The sequence below is a fragment of the Chanodichthys erythropterus genome, chromosome 12 (assembly GCF_024489055.1).
Source record: "Chanodichthys erythropterus isolate Z2021 chromosome 12, ASM2448905v1, whole genome shotgun sequence".
NCBI classification, from domain to species: domain Eukaryota; kingdom Metazoa; phylum Chordata; class Actinopteri; order Cypriniformes; family Xenocyprididae; genus Chanodichthys; species Chanodichthys erythropterus.
Window position 1 is genome coordinate 39,576,173 of NC_090232.1, and position 23,895 is coordinate 39,600,067.

At 40.8% G+C, this 23,895-nt stretch overlaps 1 protein-coding gene across 1 annotated transcript in view; it reads left to right on the forward strand.

Moving 5' to 3' along the window:
* Positions 1–23,895, forward strand: part of sorcs3a (sortilin related VPS10 domain containing receptor 3a) — a 282,904-nt gene that overhangs the window by 224,173 nt on the left and 34,836 nt on the right. Inside the window, exons 12-18 of the mRNA XM_067402597.1 lie at positions 1,049–1,125; positions 1,433–1,524; positions 3,657–3,764; positions 6,532–6,649; positions 6,741–6,874; positions 12,427–12,540; positions 14,107–14,278. Coding sequence (XP_067258698.1) covers positions 1,049–1,125; positions 1,433–1,524; positions 3,657–3,764; positions 6,532–6,649; positions 6,741–6,874; positions 12,427–12,540; positions 14,107–14,278 — 815 coding nt within the window. The remainder of the gene's footprint in view (positions 1–1,048; positions 1,126–1,432; positions 1,525–3,656; positions 3,765–6,531; positions 6,650–6,740; positions 6,875–12,426; positions 12,541–14,106; positions 14,279–23,895) is intronic.

The window sequence follows — 23,895 nt, forward strand, 5'->3', positions numbered from 1 at the left end:
TATTCTGACAGTCTTAGAGCAGGCTTTCCTGTAGCTCAGTGGTTAGAGCATGGCACTAGAAATGCCAAGGTCATGGGTTCGATCCCAGGGATTGCACATACTCAGATACATATGTATAATATAATGCAATGTAAGTCGCTTTGGATAAAAGCGTCTGCCAAATGCATAAATGTAATGTAAATGTAGGGCAACAACACACAGCAGAGCTGACTGCAGGCGGGTTTACACTAGTCATGTGTGTAGGTGTAAAACAACAGCGACACAACAAAACTGCATAAGAGTATCAGTTCATTTGTGAATGTGCAGCACACTTTCCTTATTTTTCTCATTCTCTCTTCTGTAGTCATTCCCTGAGGAAAATTTCATTTCTCAGAACTTTCTCTTTTAGAGCTTTAGAACTTTGACTCAGATGTGTCTCCTAAAATTCACAGAAATGAGACCATTGTTTACATATAAGAGTGTAGAGATCAAATATGAATACACACATAAAATTAGTGTGGATATAGCATACAGTAGCTCAGACTATTTGGTCGGCCTTGGATGATGAATTTGATTAGAAGTGTTTGAGTTCATATTGAAATATTTTGCACTTGAAATTAATAGTTTAATGCTGATGCATTAAACTGATCAAAAGACAGTAAAGACATTTATAATGTTGCAAAGATTTCTATTTCTGATAAATGCTGTTCTTTTGAAATTCTGTTCTTTTGGGTTATATTTTTTAAATGAAATTTTTAACCCAACGGTTGGGTTTTTCCATCTTTGACCCAAATTTGGGTTGAAACAACCCAGCTTTTTTTTAGTGTGCCACTTTTTTGTCAGCCAGAGCTGAGTCGGTTTGTGTGTGTATGCATGTTGTTTTTATATTGAGCCTGTATGAGCATGAATTGAGCAAATATTGAACCATGCTGTCTGACCTCAGTTACAAAGGCTGCTTATTCAAATACAAATACATATTTTGGGGTTATGAATTTTAAATATGGCATGCTGGTTTTCTACATTGTGTAACGCAAATGTTATTTTTATTTATTTTTGGTTTATTTCCCAGGAAATATTGGCTCAGAACTGTCTTACAATAATGTGGCTATGTTCATTTCATCAGATGCAGGCAATAACTGGAGACAGGTACGACTGCTTCACACCTCTGTACTAAAAATATCTGTACTAATTTATATTAACAGTGTTAAATTAGCAAGATTTAAGCAAGAATTGTTAAACTAAACATAAAAGGGTTTGACTTTATACAAAAGGTTTCTCTCTCTCTCTCCAATAACTGCAAAACAAAAAAGGTTACACTAGAGTACAAAAGCTAGCACAAAAAAAAAAAACGTATGTCTGTGAGAAAACTACTCAAATTTGTATGCAAACTTCCTTTGTTCTGATTTGTTCAGTACAATGCAAATAACTCCAAGTTGTTCTTCTCATGATGCAGATTTTTGAAGAAGAGCATAACGTGTGGTTTCTGGACAAAGGTGGAGCTTTGGTTGCCGTGAAGCAGCCCACTGTGCCCACTAGACATCTTTGGTAGGTGAAAATAAGTTTGATTCTGCCAGGTTTATTCATGCTGGTTTGGTGAAATTCCTGCTTCACTTACTTTGGGCGGCACTGTCTGACAGGGTTGGTTCTGTGCTATTAAGATCGTTGAAGGAACAAAAAAAATCAATGAGTTGGTGTAAGTCGAACATACTTCCTACAAGAACAAAAATGAAACAGCAGGACACAGAGACTGCCAAATAACAGATTGGAATCAGTTTTTACGTGACGAACCATGGGAAGTGTTCCATATTAAAGCTTCCCACTTATCCCCCCCAAGTTCACACATTGGTTCCCTCTTCAAATTGGCCCTGCCTGGTTTTGCTTCAGCAGTGTTTAATCCTCCAGAGTCTTAAATCTTTTCTCTCTTATCACTCGAAGCCGTTGGCTTTAGTTTTAGGCCCACTGAAGTGTGGCACCTTCATTTTTTAGTTCTCTTAAACAACTCAAGCGAGACTGTAAGTGGAGTCACAACTGTGGAGGGCAGTCGTATCATTTTCTGCAAGTATGACTTCAAATAACAGCCCTGACTGTATGTTCTCTTAATGGATACATGTCAACACTCCTACTGTTGCTTTTAGCAGACCTGAGACAGCTTGGAGGCAACTTTGCCATCGTGCTTCAGTCGCTTCGTTGCGGTCTTGTCACACATGCAACTCTACTGTTTGAACCTGTGAAATGATGTTGATAAGCTGTCAGAAAGTATCATGATCAGACTTTCAGGAAGTTCTCCAGCTCTTAAAAACTATTCAAGGTATAGTTCAGCCATAAATGAAAATTCTGTCACAATTGACTCATAATCATGTTGTTCCAAACTAGTGTTAATTTTGTCAATGAAAACTGTTACAAAAATGTTTGTTGATAACAACAAGATGACACCGACATCATTAGGGGACGTTTACACAGAACATGTTTTTCCATTCTACTATTTTCCATTGTTTTTCAATATAAATGTGCACTAGACGGACATCTTTAACCGTTTGGCTCGCATCTTTTTCAGTGCCTCGCGTATGACGTGGCATTCGCAAATTAGAAGTTGTTCAAACTATGTTTACATCTGATATTCTCTTAACTTGCTCGTAAAAGTGAAAGTGCAGTAGTTCTGATAAAAATTGTAAAAAGAAAGTTCTCAAATGAGCAAAACAATTATTGTCAGTTTAGCCATTAAACACCATGACTAAAATATGAAGTTTTCATTGACTAAAATTTTCACTTTTTCCAGACTTTTAAAACTTGACTAAACAAAAATAGGATAGGTTGACTAAATATGATAAAAACTAAATGGACATTTGACACAGGACTAAGACTAAATTAAAACATATCTGAAAAATTTAAAGAATTAGTTCATTTCAGAATTAAAATTTCCTGTTAATTTACTCACCCCCATGTCATCCTAGATGTTTATGCATTTCTTTCTTCAGTCAAAAAGAAATTAAGGTTTTTGAGGAAAACATTCCAGGATTTTTCTCCATATAGTGGACTTCACTGGGATACAACAGGATGAAGGTCAAAATTGCAGTTTCAGTGCAGCTTCAAAGAGCTCTATATGATCCCAGACGAGAAATACGGGTCTTTTCTAGTGTAACGATCTGTCATTTTCCAAACAAAAAATTAAAATGTATACATTTTTTTAACCACAAATGCTCATCTTGCACTGCTACCGCGGTAATTTCCGCCTGTCACGCATTATACTTCCAGCGTGATCACGTAATACGTGGCGCATTACAGAGCAGTGCAAGACAAGCATTTGTGGTTAAAAATTATATACATTTTTATTTATTTTTTTAGAAAATGACCAATCTTTTTGCTAGACAAGACCATTATTCCTCTGCTGGGATAGTGTAGAGTCCTTTGAAGCTGCATTGAAACTGAAATTTGGACCTTCAATATGTTGGTAGCTGTTAAAGTCCACTATATGGAGAAAAATCCTGGAACGTTTTCCTCAAATTTCTTTTCGACTGAAGAAAAAAAGACATGAACATCTTGGATGACATGGGGTGAGTAAATTATCAGGAAATTTTAATTCTGAAGTGAACTTATCCTTTAACACTATTCCAAACCTGCATGACATTCGTTCTTCTGTTTGTAGTTTTTGCATTTGAACGTCTCAATGTCTGCTGCAGGATCAGTTTCGATGAAGGTCGTCAGTGGACTCGTCACAGTTTCTCAGCCATGCCGCTGTTCGTGGATGGTGTTTTGGTGGAGGGAGGTGCAGAAAATCAGATCATGACGTAAGTCTATAGAGGTTTGTTTTCGACCATCATCTTTCCCTCTCACACACACACAGTCTGTGCGTCCTCATTATGTCCTATATTTCGAATAGATTCCTCTGAGCTCTGTTTGTTCAAGAGATACACTCATGAGGAAAGGTTAATTAATCAGACTCTTAAGCTAATGTTGTTAGTCTCAGTGAACCAATAACATTTCTCATTATGTCCCAGTGCTGGTATGTAGTTTAACAGGGTTATTTTGTACTTTTTCATTATTATTTTAAACACACATTAAACAATCCTTGCAGTATTGGATAAGATATGACTGAAATGATCAGGTTTATTGTTAAATATAAACTGTAGCTAACACTGGAATCCTGCATAAGGATACACTGGGCAACTTTTTGAGCAATGTTGCAATTTTACCGAGCAATGTTGCTTGGGCACTTTAGCGTTTAGAATGGGCAACAAATTTCGATCTAAAATAGCCAGATAGAAATTTGTTTCCCATTCTCAATGGGAAAGTGCCCAAGCAACATCGCTCAGCAACATTGCCCGACAACATTGCCTGGCAGCATTGTTCAAAAAAGTTTCCCCGTGTATCATCGTCTTTAAAAACAAACTGTGATTGGTCACTTTACATGTCAGTCAGATGGCCACGGTCAGTGGGTGGTCTTTTTTTTTTATATTGTTTTTTTCTTCTGGTGTTTATGAATATATCTGGCTGTCTCATTATAAATTCACTGTGACTTGTCTTTGTAACTATCCATATGAACATTGTCTGTTTCATAAATCTTTGTTCTGCTTGTTTGCCATGCTTAAAATATGTTCAGAATGATTAAAAATGAGATAATTAAATGACCGTCAATAGGAATAAACACTTATGAACAAGTGCATATTTATTTATGTTAGTGCTGTCAATCAATTAAAAATTCACATTTTTCTGTAATTAATTGTGATTAATCGTACATAACATTAGGAAAGTAGGAAATATCCAGATTATATTTATATAGATTGATTTTTATTAAAGCTACAAAAGTTATTCAGTTAAGTGCAGTGAGTGATTTTATCTTTTTCTTTTGTTCTTTGATTAACATTAATGACAGACAGTAGCAGGTTTATTAGGCTGCTGTCACTTTAGGATCTGACTCACATGAGGCGTATCTGACACCTGGCATCCTATTTTCTCTCTTTACATTCATTTAATACTTTATTTAACACAGTCTTTAATAAGACTGTGCTTATGAGGATACTTGACAAAACTTGCATTTTGGCATAATTTTGTCCATTAAAGCGCGAAAGAGAACTAAATTCTGTGTGAGATTCGCAGACAGCGCGCCTGCACCGCACTGTTTTGTGTTTTGTCAAGCTTGAATGGTTTAAAGGTGCTGTAGAATGTCTTTTTAAAAGATGTAATAAAAGTCTAAGGTGTCCCCTGAATATGTCTGTGAAGTTTCAGCTCAAAATACCCCATATATTTTTTTCTTTTATTCATTTTTTTAACTAACCCTATTTTGGGGCATCATTAAATATGAGCCGATTTAGGCTGCGGCCCCTTTAAATGCTCACGATCCCCACCCACGGAGCTTTACAACCACCCACTTTACAAAGTGTTCCCTATGCATCATGTCTAATCGCGTAAGTATGGTATTTATTTGGATGCTTACATTTGATTCTGAATGAGTTTGATTGTGTAATGTTAGCTTTAGCCACAGAGCACTCTGTTGGAGAGATTTATAAAGAATGAAGTTGTGTTTATGCATTATACAGACTGCAAGTGTTTAAAAATGAAAATAGCGACGGCTCTTGTCTCCGTGAATACAGTAATGAACGATGGTAACTTTAACCACATTTAACAGTACATTAGCAACATGCTAACGAAACATTTAGAAAGACAATTTACAAATATCACTAAAAATATCATGTTATCATGGATCATGTCAGTTATTATTGCTTCATCTGCCATTTTTCGCTATTGTTCTTGCTTGCTTACCTAGTTTGTTGATTCAGCTCTGCACAGATCCAGACGTTAATACTGGCTGCCCTTGTCTAATGCTTTGAACATGAGCTGGCATATGCAAATATTGGGGGCGTACATATTAATGATCCCGACTGTTACGTAAAAGTTGGTGTTATATTGAGATTCACCTGTTCCTCTGAGGTCTTTTAAACAAATGATATTTATATAAGAAGGAGGAAACAATGGTGTTTGAGACTCACTGTATGTCATTTCCATGTACTGAACTCTTGTTATTTAACAATGCAAAGATAAATTCAATTTTTAATTCTAGGGCACCTTTAAAAGCATTTGCATGAGCGTGATTATGTAATGTAATGCTAGCTAGCTAAAGGATGACAGAAAAAACAGAAGTTGTGTTAATTGTGTTAAATATTTTTAACACATTAAACTGAAAAAAAATTAATCACATGCGTTATCGCACTAATTTTGACAGCCCTAGTTTATTTATTTATTAGCTTATCCGAGTTAGTCAGGACAGTATACTATAAATCAGAGTGCATTTCTACTTGAGTGAACTATATAGGCCATTTAATTGTTCACTCTGAATTCAGATAATACTATTAACCCCACATTGTGCATTTTATAGGATATAGAGAGCTAATGAAGTAAACCCAGGATTGTTCAGTCCGGCCTCTGGAGATGTACCTTTTTGCAAAGTATAATTCCAATGTCTACATTACACACCTGAACCAGCTAATGAATGTCTCCTGGTTTACTTGAAAATGAGTGAGCCGTATGAGAATTGAACCTTTCATTGTCTATTGGCAGGTTTTTTGGACACTTCAGCCATCGGTCTGAATGGCAGCTTATCAAAATTGACTACAAGTCCATATTTACCAGAAGGTGCACAGAGGGAGACTACCAAACTTGGCACCTGCATAACCAGGTAATATATATATATATATATATGATTATTATTATATACATTGAATACATTTATTGATTGATTGTAACTGACTTTAATGTTATTTTCTTAGGGTGAGCCATGCATAATGGGTCAAAAGCAGATCTACATGAAACGTCGTCCAGGAAACTACTGCATGGTGGGATGGGACAACTCCAGGATCCTTTCCGCCGAACCCTGCATCTGCAGAGCACATGACTTTGAGTGGTGAGTGAAAAGCACACTTAACCAACTTAACCAGCTTAAGCTTATTAGATCCACCCACTGGTCCAACAGCTGAATCTAGTAGAATAGGCAATGCGTTCCCTGCATGTTTATCTTTTCTTGTGCTTCTGGAGGAATTGTCTTAAATGGTTTAAATGACTTTAGATTGGCAGTATTATTATAGTGTTGTTATCCGACACCAATTAAAAGAAGGTCTCAAATGTAGACTGATTATAATTTTATGCTGATCATCCTTTTAGATGTGATCTTAATTTAGATATTTGATTGTTATTATAGGTATGCTTATTATCATTAATTGGCTTTGCCTGTTACAGTCTCACAAACTTGCTAATCTGAACATAATCAGAGTTTGCAGGTTTAACTATTATCATTAACTAGTACCATTGGCCACCCTTTACTTGATCTAGTTTAGCCACATAAACTACCATTCAAAGATTTGGGTTCAATAAGTGTTCCCCGCAATAAACTCCTAATTACTACTTATTGATAGTAAAGTAGTTGTTGTAGTGGTTATGTTTAGGTATGGGGTGTAGGGCTAAGGGATGTTAGAATATGGTCATGCAGAATAATGCATTAATATGTGCTAATAAGTACTAATAAGCAGACAATGTGCATGGTAATATGCAACCAATCAATAGTGAATAGTGTTCCCTAATCTAAAGTGTTACTAAGATTTCTAATACATGCTGTTTTTTATGTTTTGTTTTTTTTTTAACTTTGGATTCTTCAAAGAATCCTGAAAAAACTTTTGAACGGTAGTGTACATCTGACGCCCCCAGATCAACCTCCCATGGGCCTTAGTATGAGCCCAGGTCACAGATTTATGCTAAAATCATAATAAAACTACTCGACTTTAGTAAATTATTTCAAAAGCCATAGTAACACTTTTAAACCAATTCACAAATGATCAATACACTACATCAGATACTCCTATGTTGATTCAATGTCAGACTATTTAAACAGAACAAGACCTAAAACTCTTTAAAAACATGAAATAAAATGTGGTCTAGATTTTCTTTTTCTGTGCAGCTTTGTTGTTTTATGTCCTGGTCTGCTCTTTAGGTGGGCTCGCAGGCATTTATAAAACCTTCGTGTTTTGTTCACTGGGATCTGGGAGCTGTTTTCAAAGATCTCAGAATAGACATAGTGCTTCTGCAGCAGTGGGCTGGTTATAACCTCTTCTGTAGGGTCAGTGTAGATGGGGAAGGTGCCTTATTTAGGATCAAGATGCATGACACAGGCAGTCTTTGGACTTTAAAGCTTTTGAAGGCCGCGGGGCTAAAAGAGGACGAGAAGATTGAGGTTCTTTATCATCATAGTCTTTTGTTGTCTGTCTGGAGCTTCTTCTAAAGTATATATAAATACCTTGGGATCTACATCATTTATCACATTCGCAGACCAAGTGTTCATTCTTTTTCCAGCAATGCACAGTGTATCCTTTCTTTTTCTTTAGTACATTCTCCTGTCCCGTTTGGTCTCGCTTTGTGGTTAAAACCCTTGGAAACCCAGTGGAGGGATTTAAACATGCTTTCAGAGATGTGTTCATTCGTCTTCTCTAAATGCAAGTAGTACCCAGGATGCCTCTTTAGTTTTAGTGTGTATCTTTAATTTGCCCAGTACTTTGATTCTAATGATTCATTGACCAATTCTTTGTACAAAATATGAAAGGGAAGGTTTCCGTAAAATGATGATCTCTTTGCGAGGACCTTCTTCCTAAAATTTGGAAAGTTCCGCCCCATGATGTTAATGCAGCTTACTACTGTAATTGGACGAAAATTGACATCTGGGATGACATCTTAACTTGGCTCTACATTGACTTGATTATATCCATTGAAATTTGCACTTACATATTCCTGCCAGACTCTGTATATGTTTACACCATTACCTCTGCCATCACAGCCATCTTCTCTTGATAACTGTGATAAATCTGTAATTCAACTTCTTTTAGAAGGAAACATTTATTTCCTTTTCTGTACAGGGAAATGATTACAAGTTAACTTAAAAAAGAAACATTATTTTATTTTTGCTGAATTTATTTTTGACAGCGGGCAGTCAAAGAGGAAATGAAGAATTACTAAATGAGGACATGTTGCAGGCTGGACTCAAACCTGCATGTTCCAAATGAGCTGTTAAGGATTATTAGCCTTAACTAAGTGAGTTAAACAATACATTTCAAGATATTGTCTTTCAAGGTCTTGCCTTTTTTTTCAGCACGTTGGTTCAAACTAGCAGAAGTAAGTTCTCTTTGTGATTGAGTTCTCCTTGATTAAAGTTTGAATAAAGTTAGGATTAGTTTTGCCAGAACACAAGCAAATAATTATACGATTTTCCAATGCATAGATAAATTAAAGAACTAGAATGCAGTGTGTTATTGCATTTGTTTGTTTTTGTTTTTTTTGTAATGGAATTTTATGTGATTTTTACTTGCAATAGTTTGGATGATACAGATATGACAAACTACCAAACAGATTTAATTTGCATGTTAATTAATTTGCAAATCTTACCAAGTTGTGCTTTTTTATCTTAAATTAACTAAATACATCCAATCTGTGGTAGTTTTTTTTCTTCCATTGAGCCTCATTTTCTGAACGAAGTCAAATTTAGCAGTCTAATTTAAGTGATACTTTGTTTTCAGTTATTCACTGACCAGATCCATTTGGTCCACCTTTACATATTTCATCCTGCATGTTCGTGATAGGAAAATGCTTAGGAAAAAAAAAAAAAAAAAAAGTTTTACTGAATTTGCTGCAAAGCCACAGAGAACTTTTAATTTGTTTTGAAACGGTAAAAAGGAACTGATGTCATGATATGCAGAGTAATTACTCTGTGAAATATAATATGCTGTCTCTTTCTATTAACTCTGAAACAGAGAGCTCATCTAATAAGTTTTATTGGTTTATGTTATACCATAAGAATTAAAAACACGTCTTCTAGCTGCAGATATAAGATATGTGATGCTGACAGAATCATTGAGGACTGGGCAGAATTAAATAATGTTTGTAATGCATTTGGTGCTAGGACATGTAATTAAGAATTTGTCATTTCTTGTCCTGCATTATAGATAATTTCAATATGTGTGTAGAAAGTAGGGACAGTTAAAGCTAGGGTAGGCAATTTCGGAGTGGCTAGCAATACGCAAGGCAAGGCAAGTTTATTTATATAGCATATTACATACACAATGATCATTCAAAGTTTAATAGCAAGCTAGCTTTGAAAGCATAAGATCCCACCTTCATGGCAGTTGTGGCCTAATGGTTAAAGAGTTGGACTGGTAACCCAAAGGTCGCGGGTTTGAGTTTCGGTACTGGCAGGAAATGTAGGTGGTGGGGATTGAATGAACAGCGCTCTCTTCCACTCTCATTACCCACAACTGAGATGCTCTTGAGCAAGGCACCCAATCACTCCTCGAGAATCTCAGCAGAAATGGTTGCCCCCTAATCCGGGTGTGTGTGTGCACTTGGATTGGTAAAACGCAGAGCACAAATTCTGAGTATGGGACACCTTACTTGGCCACACGTCACATCACTTTCACTTCCTTTCAGAGCTCTGTCTTCAAAGCCACTCCTCCTTCAAAACACATGAATGTGCACAGCCAGAACAGAGTCTGCAAAGCATTATGGGAGACAGCATTAAATTACCTCATGTCACAAAGCACATAACATTACAATAATGATGAATGTAAACAACTTAAAGAGCTCTGACTTGTACCACCTGACTGCTGCAGATTAATTTCGGTGTTGATAGTGTTGTCAGAGAAATGCATAAATCTGAGGCTGAGGACATGAACAGCTCTGAGTAGAACGTCACGGGTTGCCATCTCTTAATTATGGTAATTACAGTGTGGCGTGAACGGAGCATAAGCTCATCGTTTTGGTTCAGGAGGAACTGTAAAAATTGGCTGATGTTTGTTTGCGGTGCTCGTCCCAATTTGCCTACTATGCCCTAAAAGTATGTACATTTTGTTTAGTTTTTGTTAAGAAAACGTACATACTTTTGAGTGTATAGAAGAACAGTAGGCAAGCTTTGGGACATACTACTTCGTCATAATTGTGTCTTTAATGGCAGATTGATTCTGAACCACTGATTCGAAACAAAATATTTGTAAAGCTTCAAAGCTTAACGAAGCAGTGTTTTTTTGTTGTTGTTTTTTTGTCGTTTTTTTGTGCACAAAAGCACTCGTCGCTTCATAACATTAAGGTTGAACCACTGTAACTGTCACACGGACTGTTTTAAATATGTTTTTAGTGGCTTTCTGGGCATCTGAAAGTGTTAATTTTCTTGGTGTCAATGGAGGCCTCACTGAGCCAACAGATTTTATCAAAACTATCTTAATTTGTGTTCTGAAGATGAACAAATTTGTGTTCTGAAGATGAACGAAGGTCTTGTGGGTTTGGAACAACATGAGGGTGAGTAATTAATGACAGAATTTTCATTTTTTGGGTGAACCAACCCTATAAGAAGTGTCAGTTTGGGATTTTTACATCATGATCTGAGAGTAGCTTTATTAGATTTCATTACTAAACCAGTCAGTATTTGTGAAATCAAAGGAAATTGAATGTTAACTTGTATTAACAAGTCCAAGTTTTTCACCAAAAAGTAAGAAATATCATGGCCATCATACATCATTACTTCCACACATTATCAAATATCCACACCATCACACATTTTACCAAAATCCTCTTCAAATTTGACAACAAACTTTTTATTCCATGAATGTTTTGCATTCCAAGTTTTAACAAGTTTCAGTTTCCAAGATCAAGTCATCAAAAGTGTCTTTCTAAACAAGACAAATGGGCTATTTTACTGTGTAGACAAAAACATGTTGCATGTTAAGATATGAAATACAGGTAAATGGTGTGACCACTTCTTTTATATGGGAATAATCGGAGTGCTAGCACACAAATATCTTTTTAAAGCTTGAATCTTATCTGAGTGCTGGATTGGAACTGCTCATAATTAAAAACCCAAATGCCTGATGCCAAGAGGGACCATGTGGTCTGCTGGGTTTTGTTGTGGATCAGTAATTAATTGATAAATCAAAGTCACCGGTGATATATGAACAGACATTCACTTCAGCAGGTTCCAAGGCTTCTGGGAGGAGAGAGAATTGAAAGACATTGAGGACATACGTTCAAGCCTGCAGCTCTCAGAGCAGAAAAGACATTTGTCATCCCAGAATGAATACATCTCAATGGCTGCAGTTGTCTCAAGGGCATAAAAGAGGGACATGCTTGAATACAAGATGTGCCGCTGTGCACGAATGAAAAGATGTACATGAAGTAGTTAGGAGAATGTTTTACAGGATAGGGAATGATTGAGAAGAGGAAATGGCATAAGGAGATGTCGTAAACCAGATTTGAACTTGTGTTGACCTTGTGTGAAACTAGTCAAACACGCTTGGACTGAATTTACGTTTTTAAGAATGGATTGGTATCTCAAACAACATTTTAAAAATTAAAGAAATGATTAATAATGGAGCAGAGAAATAAGACTTGTCTTAGTTCAGTAAATGAGAATTATTTTGTCTTTTGTAGTGATTATGGCTTTGAGAGAAGAGGGGATGGAAACTGTCTGCCAGCATTTTGGTTCAACCCTTCCACAGTGTCTCGAAGCTGCAGCCAAGGGCAAAACTACCTCAACAGCACAGGGTAAGAAGTGTTCACATACATGAATGGATCTTATTCTGTCATGGTGTGCTTTGCTTTCCTTGTGGCGACATTTGGTCACTGATGGCTAAATCTGACCCCCAAAGACATTTACTTAGCTAGGACATACCATACTTCTATCATTTTTACCATTTTTTTTTTTTTTTTTTATATATATATAATTTTTTTTACAGTATTGGTAGTATTATTGTCATATGTAATGACTATTTATATAGTGTGTGTGTGTGTGTGTCTATTTATAGTAGCTTACCTTTCAATTTTAGGACATCAGTTTGGAATGTTGCTTGAGTTAACATTTCTTTCAAGTAAAGAAAATGTTTTTTTTTTTTTTTGTTTTTTTTTAGTAAATTATAATAACTATGCTGTTTAGCATTTTATAAAAATCATAATTTTATAATAGTATAAAATATTTATTTTGAATAATATTTAATATATTTAATATTTTTAAAGGCTTATTTATTTATTATTATTATTATTATTATTATTATTAAATATATTAATATTTATTTTTTATTTTATACATATTTTGTATTTTTAATAATAATAATAAAAAAAGATAACAAATATTTTAATATATATAATAGAGTCTGTGTGTGTGTGTATATGTATATATATATATATATATGTATATATATATATATATATATGTGTTCAAATTACGTTTTATTTTTATTTTATACATATTTTGTATTTTTATTAATAATAATAATGAAATTAACTATTATAATAATATTTATAATAGTGTGTATATATATATATATATATATATATATATATATATATATATATATATATATATATATATATATAATTTATGTATTATTTTTAATAAGAAAACAATAACTAACTTAGATCCTACATCCTAATAATCATATATTTTTCCTGTGTTCAGTGGGATAAAGTAGAGACCTTTTTTTTTTTTTTTTTGTGAAGCAAATCAATCACACTAGCACTAATCTTGTTTTAGGAAAGTGGTTATTTTTAATTAAGTGCACCATGATTTAAACTTACTGTGCTGATGAGCAGGTACAAGCCATATTGACGTGATCAGGTTTTAAACTTTCTGGAGATTGTGGCGTCCGTCTTTACGACAACTTTCTAGACAGACAATCCATACAAAGAGACCTAGCTGGACAGATAACACTGTGTAATGGAAAGACTTCATTTGAAACCTAATTTAAAACCAACATCAGTCAGAAAGCATGTCCATTCAGAGCAAGAGTACAAAATTACAGACAAGGGAAGAGACAGAGAAAGAACGCGATTATCATTTCCAGAGATTGTGTCAGAGCTGGCACATAAATTGTGTCCAAAACGGATTCATTCAGCAACAAAAAACCAGAGCTACTCAGAATGGATCTATCAGGCTTGCATAAATGGTGGTGTATTCAAATGGATACATACAATGACCTATAAGTATTCAGACACTAAAGTAATGCTTTAAAATATGAGAATGCAATTGAGTTAAATAATATCAAATAGTCAAATCTTTCATTTCACAAGAAAGACACATTTCAACTAGTTTTGTGGTTTCTGTGTGTGTTTCAGGTATCGTAAAGTGGTAGCGAATAACTGCACGAAAGGAGTGAAGGAGATGTACACGGCCAGGAAACAGCAGTGTCCGAACCGCCCCCCACGAGGTTTAGTGCTGACAACCCGTGACGACAAACTCACAGCCAACTTGGGCAGCAATGTGACCTTCCTGGTGCGGCTGGAGGAGGTGAGATCGTCCTGAGGGCCATCAGAATCTGATGAACTCAAACCTGCCGCTAATGGAAAATGATAGTCAAATTATCAGATTCATTGATCTGATCATTTAAAGTGCCGCATGGCCAGAAGCTATAATTATGGGCCTGGTATTGAGTCAAGACCTAAATTATGCAGTAGTATGAAACTGATGTGCTAATGCCATATGAGCAGATAGTCAATTACCAGATATCAGGAGGTCCATGTATGCTAGTTAGTTCAACCATGTTAGTTCTCAACTGGCTTTGCTTCAGGATTGAGATTTTACATCAGACATCAGGTGGCAACAGTATAATTTTTTAAATGCCTAGTTCTGTCATGAATCTCTAAGTGGCACAGGCTGAAGGGTCCTTAACGCAAACTGATGATATTCTCAGCGTTAACTACTCGATTGTTTCATGTCGCATTTGCAGCCAACCTGGAAGCGCTGGATGTAAACAGCATAAGAGAATAATACAGAAGAGAAGATAGTGTTGAATAAATTTGTTGTTTTTGTTTCTTTTTTGCGCACACATAGTATTCTTGTTCCTTCATAAAATTAAGGTTGAACCACTGCAGTCACGTCGACTATTTTAACGATATCTTTAGTACCTTTCTTGGCCTTGACAGTGGTTGTTAAATTGCTGTCTATTGAGGAGTCATAGAGCTCTCGGATTTCATCAAAAATATCTTAATTTGTGTTCCAAAGATGAACGAAGGTCTTACGGGTGTGGAACGACATAAGGGTGAGGAATTAATGACAGAATTTTCATTTTTGGGTGAACTAACCCTTTAAAATTACATTAGAATTTTACAACATAACAGTGTTCTTATATTCTCTTTGCATATTATAGGCCCAGCAGTGTGCAAAATGATATTACTTTTATATTATTAAATATACAAATTTTAATATCAGCCAGGTCACTGATAAATGTATGGCAAAATTAAAGTCATAATTGGACACAGACTTTGGCATTAACGCTAAAAGATATGGGAAGCATTTTCTCCTTTTTAAAAGCTGATAAGCTTATTTATTTTGCTGTCCTTCCAATGCATGATTATATTTTAGACTTTTTTTTGCATTTAGCATGCTGTCCACAACCCTATCAGAACAGAAATGCAACCCATTTTTGGTCACAATCCACTATTTGAGAAGCACTACTGTATACTGACAGTATTTATTGGATTTTATAATAAGACTCCATTTGTAGACATTAGATAACGTCTCGGTTACAAAGGTAACCCTCGTTCCCTGAAGGAGGGAACGGAGACGTACGTCGGACAGACCGACGAATAGGAATCTCGCTAGAGAGGCCAATCTACTTCGAGTGTAACTAAACGAGCCAATGCACATTGGCATGCAATCATATGCATCAGCTGCTCGCCTCGCAGCGCGGGTATATAATGAGCAGCAGGTGCGTTGCATCTTCAGGTTTTCGCTGAGGAGCCGAACCGGATAGGCGGCAGCATCAGCGGGGTACAGCGACTGTGGCGACGGGACGTACGTCTCCGTTCCCTCCTTCAGGGAACGAGGGTTACCTTTGTAACCGAGACGTTCCCATTCAGTCGGTCACGTTCGACGTACGTCGGACAGACCGACGAATAGGAATCCCTACCAAAGCGCCACAGGAGCTGCCCCTTCCAGCGCTCTGTTGCAAGCCACCTGAACCCCCTTGCCTGAGGATGGTGGGACAGGGCTAACACAGAGAGAGTCGATCACTGCTGTTCCCCAAAACCCATTCAGTGAGACTATTGGATAACGCTGGGAAAGCGTACCCTTCGCTGGGAAAGGAACGCTGCGGAAGCCACATCCTTCCCCGAAGGAGTTATGTGGAGAAGTACATATGGACTAACCCTGTAGGGCTGTGCTACATATGGAAGAGCTGGGGTGACTCCAACCCGATGAAGGGTAGGTTCTCCCAGAGGGAAAGACACGGGCTTCGTTTAGGAGCAACCGTGGAACCAACCATATGGGATCCCCGTAGGGTCACACATATGGAACCCAGCCTAAACCCGGTTCTCAAGGATACAACGGAGTATCGGCCTGGCGCCAGACGCTCCGCCACGTCGGCTGCCGAAGGGATATCGGAGGACTCGACAGGGTCTGCCTTGTAGGGACTCTCTGGAGAAAAGAAGCGCATGTAGCGCAGCAAGCCGACACTAAGCCGGGGCCTCTCCGTGCCTCTGACCTGTGGCGAGAACATGGGAGGAGACCGGCTCGACACGAAGGCTATAGTATCTAGCGAACGTGTTAGGTGTCGCCCAGCCCGCAGCTCTACAAATGTCTGTCAGCGAGGCGCCACGAGCCAGCGCCCAGGAGGATGCGACACCTCTCGTGGAGTGAGCATGTAACCTGAGCGGGCAGGGCACACCCTGAGCTTGGTAAGCCAGGGCGATGGCATCCACTATCCAGTGGGCCATCCTCTGCTTGGAGACAGCCTTTCCCTTCTGCTGGCCTCCATAACAGACAAGAGCTGGTCTGAGGTCCTGAGGCTTTAGGTTCTGTCTATGTACAGTCGCAAAGCGCGGACTGGACAGAGTAAAGCCAGGGCTGGGTCTGCCTCCTCCGAGGGCAGCGCTTGCAGGCTCACCACCTGGTCCCTGAAGGGAGTGGTAGGAACCTTGGGCACATAGCCAGGCCGGGGTCTTAGTACCACGTGGCTATCACCCGGCCCGAACTCCAGGCACGATTCGTCGACCGAAAAAGACTGCAGGTCCCCTACCCTCTTGATGGAGGCCAATGCCACCAGCAGCAAAGTCTTCATAGACAGAATCTTTAAGTCTGCTGACAGCAAAGGCTCAAAGGGAGCAATCTGAAGTGCTCTCAGCACCAGAGTGAGGTCCCAAGAGGGTATGGAGAGGGGGACGAAGGATTTAACCGTCTCGCCCCCCTAAGGAACCTGATGACCAGGTCGTGCTGACCAACAGATTTGCCATCTAAGTGGTCGTGGTAAGCGGATATAGCAGCAGTATGGACTTTTGAGGGTGGAGGGGGGACAGCCTACGCTCCAACCCTACTGCAAGAAGGAAAGCACGACTCTGATCGAGCATCTTCGGGGGTCTTCCCGGCGAGAACAGCACCACTCGACGAACAGGTTCCACTTTGGAGGCGTAAGCACGTCTCGTAGACAGTGCACGTGCCGAAGTGATGGTGTTAAGTACCTCAGGGGGTAAGTCACCTAGAACCTCCGCATCCCGTCCAAGGGACCAGACATGGAGTTTCCAGAGGTCTGGACGCGGGTGCCAAAGAGTGCCCCGTCTCTGAGAAAGAAGGTCTTTCCTCAGAGGGATGGGCCAGGGAGGGGCTGTCGCGAGGAGTGAGAGTTCTGGGAACCAGGTCCGGTTGGGCCAGTAAGGCGCAACTAACAAGACCTGCTCCTCGTCCTCCCTGACTTTGCACAGGGTTTGTGCAAGTAGGCACACTGGGGGAAACGCATATTTGCGCAGGCCCCGGGGCCAGCTGTGAGCCAGTGCATCTGTCCCGAGTGTCCCCTCGGTCAGAGAGTAAAACAACTGGCAGTGGGAGGTTTCTGGTGAGGCAAACAGGTCTACCTGAGCCTTTCCGAATTCTCTCCAGATCAGCTGAACCACCTGGGGGTGGAGTCGCCACTCTCCTGGCAGCGCAGCTCGTGATAGCTCGTCGGCCACACGGTTGAGCACACCGGAGACATGAATGGCGCGAAGCGACCTCAGATGCTTCCGACTCCACAGGAGGAGATGGCGGGCGAGTTGTGACATGCGACGGGAGCGTAGACCACCTTGACGGTTGATGTACGCAACGGTCGCAGTGTTGTCCATACGGACCAGTACATGCTTGCCCTGAAGCAGGCCTTTGAGGCGGCTCAGAGCAAGGCGTACTGCCAGCAACTCGAGGCAATTGATGTGCCAATGCAGATGGGGTCCCAGTCCAAACCCCTGAGACTGCATGCCCGTGTACGTGGCACCCCAGCCGGTGGCAGAAGCATCTGTGAACACCACAGCATGCCGGGACACCTGTTCTAGGGGCACTCCTGCCCGAAGAAACAAGGGGTCCGACCACGGACTGAAGGTTCGGCGGCACTCCTGAGTGATTGGCACCCGGAATGTGCCGCGCTGCCACGCCCATCTCGGGACTCGGCCGTGAAGCCAGTGCTGAAGCGGTCTCATATGAAGCAGACCGAGCAGTGTTACAGCCGCAGCAGCCGCCATATGCCCCAGGAGCCTCTGAAAGAACTTCAGTGGGACCGCTGTCCTGCCATTGAATGTATTCAGGCAGTTCAACACTGACCGAGCACGTTCCTCTGTGAGGCGTGCTATCTGCTCGACCGAATCCAACTCCATACCGAGAAAAGAGATCCTCTGCACCGGGGCGAGTTTGCTCTTTTCCCAGTTGACCTGAAGCCCCAACTGGCTGAGGTGTCTGAGCACCAAATCCCTGTGTTTGCACAACTGATCCCGGGACTGTGCTAGAATGAGCCAGTCGTCGAGATAGTTGAGAATGCGAACACCCCGTTCTCTCATGGGAACAAGGGCTCCCTCCACGACTTTCGTGAAGACGCGGGGAGACAGGGCCAGCCCGAAGGGTAGGACTCTGTACTGATATGCTCGACCTTCGAACGCGAATCTCAGGAATGGCCTGTGTCGCGGAAGAATTGAAACATGGAAGTACGCGTCCTTCAGGTCAATCGCTGCAAACCAATCTCGGGGACGGATGCACTCGAAAATGCGTTTCTGCGTGAGCATTTTGAATGGTAGCTTGTGGAGGCTCCGATTCAAAACTCGCAGGTCCAAGATCGGTCGTAACCCGCCGCTTTTCCTGGGTACAATGAAGTAGGGGCTATAGAACCCCGACCTCAAATCGGCTGGAGGGACCGGCTCTATCGCGTCCTTCGCCAGTAGGACTGCGATCTCCACGCAGGACAGGGGCATCGGCATCTTTCACTGTAGTGAAGAGGACGTCCCTGAACTTGGGGGGGGGGAGCCGGGCGAACTGAATCGCAAAGCCGACCCTGATGGTCCGAAGGAGCCAGCGAGACGGGCTGGGGAGCGCTAACCCCGGCTCGCAGAGACCGTACAAGCAGGACCAAAGGGAACACCGGTGTACCCGCAGCAGGGCAGCGAGGTGGAACACAGGGACGCGGCTCGGGGGCTCTCTTTGTGAGGCGGCCCGAAGCGGCGTCACAGTGTGCTAGGCAACACTTACCTGGCTCCACGGATGGACAGAGGGAGCAGTCGAGGCTTTGGCTGCCCGCTGCTCGCTGCTGTCCGCTGGCGACAGAAGAGAGGGATGAGAGTGGTGAGGTTTTTCTCCTCCCACTGCTCTCCAAACCCTCTTCAGACCTGGAAATGGAGGAACTGCTCTTTAAAATTTGGGTACCGCTGCCTCTTGGGTCAGTGGCGGAACAGAAACAAACCCAATAAAGGATTTACCACCTGGCCCTCCTCCAGGGGTGGAAGAGCAGCCCCACCCATTTCTGGGTCGCCCGTCTCAGGGGTGATTCTCACCAACCAGTTAAACAGCTGCAGAGACGGGAGGCGTCATCTCCCCGCAATGGATACAGCAGAGCCTGCTGGGCCGGAGTTTCTTGCAGGGGACGACACCCTTGGCGACGAGCAGACTGAGGGGCGGCCCAAGAGGAACTCAATGGTTTGTCATGGGAAGCTCCCCTATCCGCTACTAACTGAGGAGAACCGCTGGGCTCAGTCCTCGACAGTGTCACCGAAAGGCCACCTCGTAAGATGGGAGCATTGAGAAAGCATTTAGCTTGACAACCTCTCACACCTCACAAGGTAAGCCAGGGGGCACTTCTGGACCACGGAGGTGGACATCGTCTGGCTGAGGGCCTGCGCCGTGACTTTGATCACGGTTAGTCAACAAGCGCAGCTCAACCCCAGCACAGAACTACCCTCATGCAAAAAGAGTGCCTTGGCCTCACATGCAGGGTGGGTGTGGTCTGTGTACAGCCACCCCATCCAAGAGGGTAGTGAGAGAGGAAAAACTTATGCAGATTGGCACCTTTGGCATTCCATATTTATGGCACCAATATACCCCCATACTGCCAAGTTTTCCATGCACATCTGGAAGACCCAGGAAAGCATGGCTGTAAACTCTGAATCTGAGTCAGCATAAGCACACACCATTACAGTGGGCAGCGTCACCCTCATTTCCAGAGCATAACAGCACTCTCTCCGATGCTGCAATCGACGTCTGTCCCTCAGCTGGAGCTCTGAATGAAATGCTAGGTTCCCCTATGAAAAGGACCAGCAATCCAATCCAGAAACTGCACAGCTTGCAATGCGCTAGAGAGGGAGGGGCCCTAGGGGGTTGGTTCCCCGAAGGAACCCTCAACCTCATGTCACCCAAGCCATATCAGCAAAGTAGACCTCTTCTGGTGCACCAGAGAGGGCGCTACAATGGAGATTACGCAAGGGAACCGCGCATCTAGAGCGCCGAGCGAGCGCTGGGTTGCCGTGACAACCCGCGCTGCAGCCCGGCAGCTCGACGGCACACGACACGCAGAGGAGCGAGAGGTTTGCTCTCGCTGATCTCTGCGGTCTCCCAGAGTGTCGGGCAGAGCCGCGGCTGTGCTTTTACACACAAGCGGCAGCTGGCCAACAACAGAGGGGACTCAAGCTTCCCGGAGAAAGAAGAGTCACGACCGGCGTGTCGACGTGATCATGTTCTCATATGAAAACATGAACACCCACGAACATCATTTCAGCACGCGCCCAGACATGCGAAACGGTGATCGTGGCCGTCAGTGAGGACAGGAACGATCGCATCCAGAAACACAAGTAGGATGTCGTCTTTAAAAAGACGCGAATCTACTTGTGTAAGCTCTTTCAGGGACTTTACTCTTTTAGAAGTGCTGAAGCACGCAGGGGAACGGCCACCGCAACACAGACAGGGATTGTGTGCAGCCTGTCATGTGCTTTCTCTCTCTTTGAAGGCGCTCACTCTTACCAGCCGTAAAAACGGCTTTTCAGCGCTCAAAGCGCACCGTACCGGCCGTGAGAACAGCCTTCTGACGCTGTCAAACAGCTATTTGCTCAAAAACGGCAAACGAAACAGAAAAAGAGAGGACGTCGACCCCGCTGCTGTGCTGTTCGCCCGCACTCGGAAAAAAAAGAGAAGTTCAACCAAAAGCTTGACTCGTCTTCTAGCAGACACTCGCTTGCAGAGAACAGGAACAAACACCGTTCGGCTCCGAAGCGAAAAGCTGAAGATGCAACGCACCTGCTGCTCATTATATACCCGCGCTGCGAGGCGAGCAGCTGATGCATATGATTGCATGCCAATGTGCATTGGCTCGTTTAGTTACACTCGAAGTAGATTGGCCTCTCTAGCGAGATTCCTATTCGTCGGTCTGTCCGACGTACGTCGAACGTGACCGACTGAATGGGAACTACATTAGTTAACATGAACTAACAATGAAAAATATTTTAGTAAGCTTGAGGCTTTTTTTTTTTCTTTAACTAGGTTAGTATTAGTTTTTTGTGACATTGAATTTGGTGATTTATAAAATTGAATTATAGAATTATAAAATTGTGATATAAAAAAAACTTAATTCAAAGCAAAAATAACTATATAAATAACTATACTGTGATGTATATTGTTATTGTGAAATAAAATTACTCATATCGGGATATATTAGCGTACGATAGCAAAAGTCATTTTAAAGTTCAGATCAGATAGAAATAGCACCTTAAGCTTAAAAAAAAAAAAAAAAAATGCATGATTTCTTTTTTACACTGGGTTTTGCAGACAATTATGGTCCAACACTGTTGAGCTATAATTTGAATATGTTTGTACTGTGCCAGTCTTTTATTATGGTTTTAGCTATTTTATATTAACCCTCCATTAAATGACACAATCACAGAATGAACTGGAAAATGAGTTGGCACTTTACTTGACGGTCAGATTTTTTTATTTTTTTTTTTTCCTGAGTGGGCTTTTCTTGGCGAACAAGACTTCCAGACCAGTCTGACTAAGTGAGACTATCATCAAGCTCTATGTGACCGTTTACACCCACATTGGTCATTTTGACATTCTAGAATCTTTCCATAATTCTGTGTTCTTTGCTCCAAGCTGTGCTGGAGCTCTGCGGCAGATGAAAAGGCTTCACTCCGTACAGATGGTACAGTGCAAGCCAGATACATATTACAAGCCTACTGGGGACTAGCTTTTCATTGGTGTGCAATGCACACATGGTCACACATACTCTCTTGGTTTCTGTCACACACACACACACATACACACTCATTCCAGGTAAAGTGTTTCTCCCTAGGTGTCTCACCACAGCAGAGTTGTCACATTACAGTATGATGAGATGAGGAAATGAGGGCTTACTCCTTTCATTAAGAGAGTGAGATCTAGTAAAAGAGAGAGAAAGCAAGAGAGATAGTGAGATAGGCTCAGAATTCCACCTATTTATATTCATGAGGGTCAGAGCCGGGGCTGTTTCTTAGGCAAATCAAATGGACCTTTATATTTAATGCCTTTAAGGTGCAACACATTTTTCTTTTTTCTTTCTTTCTTTCTTTCTTTTTTTTTTTTTTTTTTTTTTTTAAGTTAGAAAGCTCAAGGTTTTCAGGTTGGAAGGGATGAAAGCAGGGTAAGTTAATGAGGATTTTTTTTTTAAAAGTCATTCTTTCTTTCTTTTTTTCTTGTTTTAAGAACAATTGTTTCTAAATTTCAGCTTAAAATGAAAAAAAAAAAAGCCAATGGGTTAAAAAAATGTTCTGTCAATGCAAAATTATAATGTTCTGTCAATGCAAGTGAATTAACAGTCATGTTTGGTATCGTTTGAAATACAACTGGTACAATGGTCTCGTCTACATGGAACCAAAGGTTTTAAGAGTTTAGAAATACTTTGGTTGCAACTGTGGGTGTGCCCCTTTCCCAGTGTCCTTCATCCAAACTACCTCCTGTTCCACAGCAAGGTGCGAACTCCCTAGGTCTGTGATCCTAGTAAATGCAAATTCTGATTGTAAGTTCATGCCCCACATTGGGGGATGTATTGTCTTGGTCTGAGTATTTATGTTGCAAAAGGCTCGGGGTGACTCTGTATTCAGATGAAGCCCACATTGCTGAGTGTCCAGGACACTCACATCCTTGCTGAATAAAAAAGTATTAATTTCTTCCAGAAAAAAAAAAAAAAAAAAAAAAATCTTACTGACCCCTAACTTTTTGAAGTTTTACTATATCACAATATTTTTCTTAATACATTTGTATTGTATTTTTCATGTAGATTTTTTTTTTTTTTTGCTGTTAAGCAGTTGGAAATAGCTCCTGGGTGCATTTCCTTTAAAATGGACTTTGTCTGGACTTCATGATCTCAGCACAAACTGTGTCCTACCGTCATTACACTAACTGTTTCTCCTGTCAGTCATCTTTTCCTTTCTCCTCCCATAGTATATTTATGATTTTCTGCACAAAGTGGTGTGAAATATCTGAATAGCAACCCGGTGCACATGCTTGCGCAGAAACGCGCAGAGGTGGGCCACTTTTTCACAATCAGCTGTGCCTAAAAGCAAACAGACAGAAATAAACCAGGCAGCTTTGGATTTGGCATTATGCAGGGCATAAACACCCCACCCTGCCCACTTTCCTTCATGTGCTGCTAATGCAGT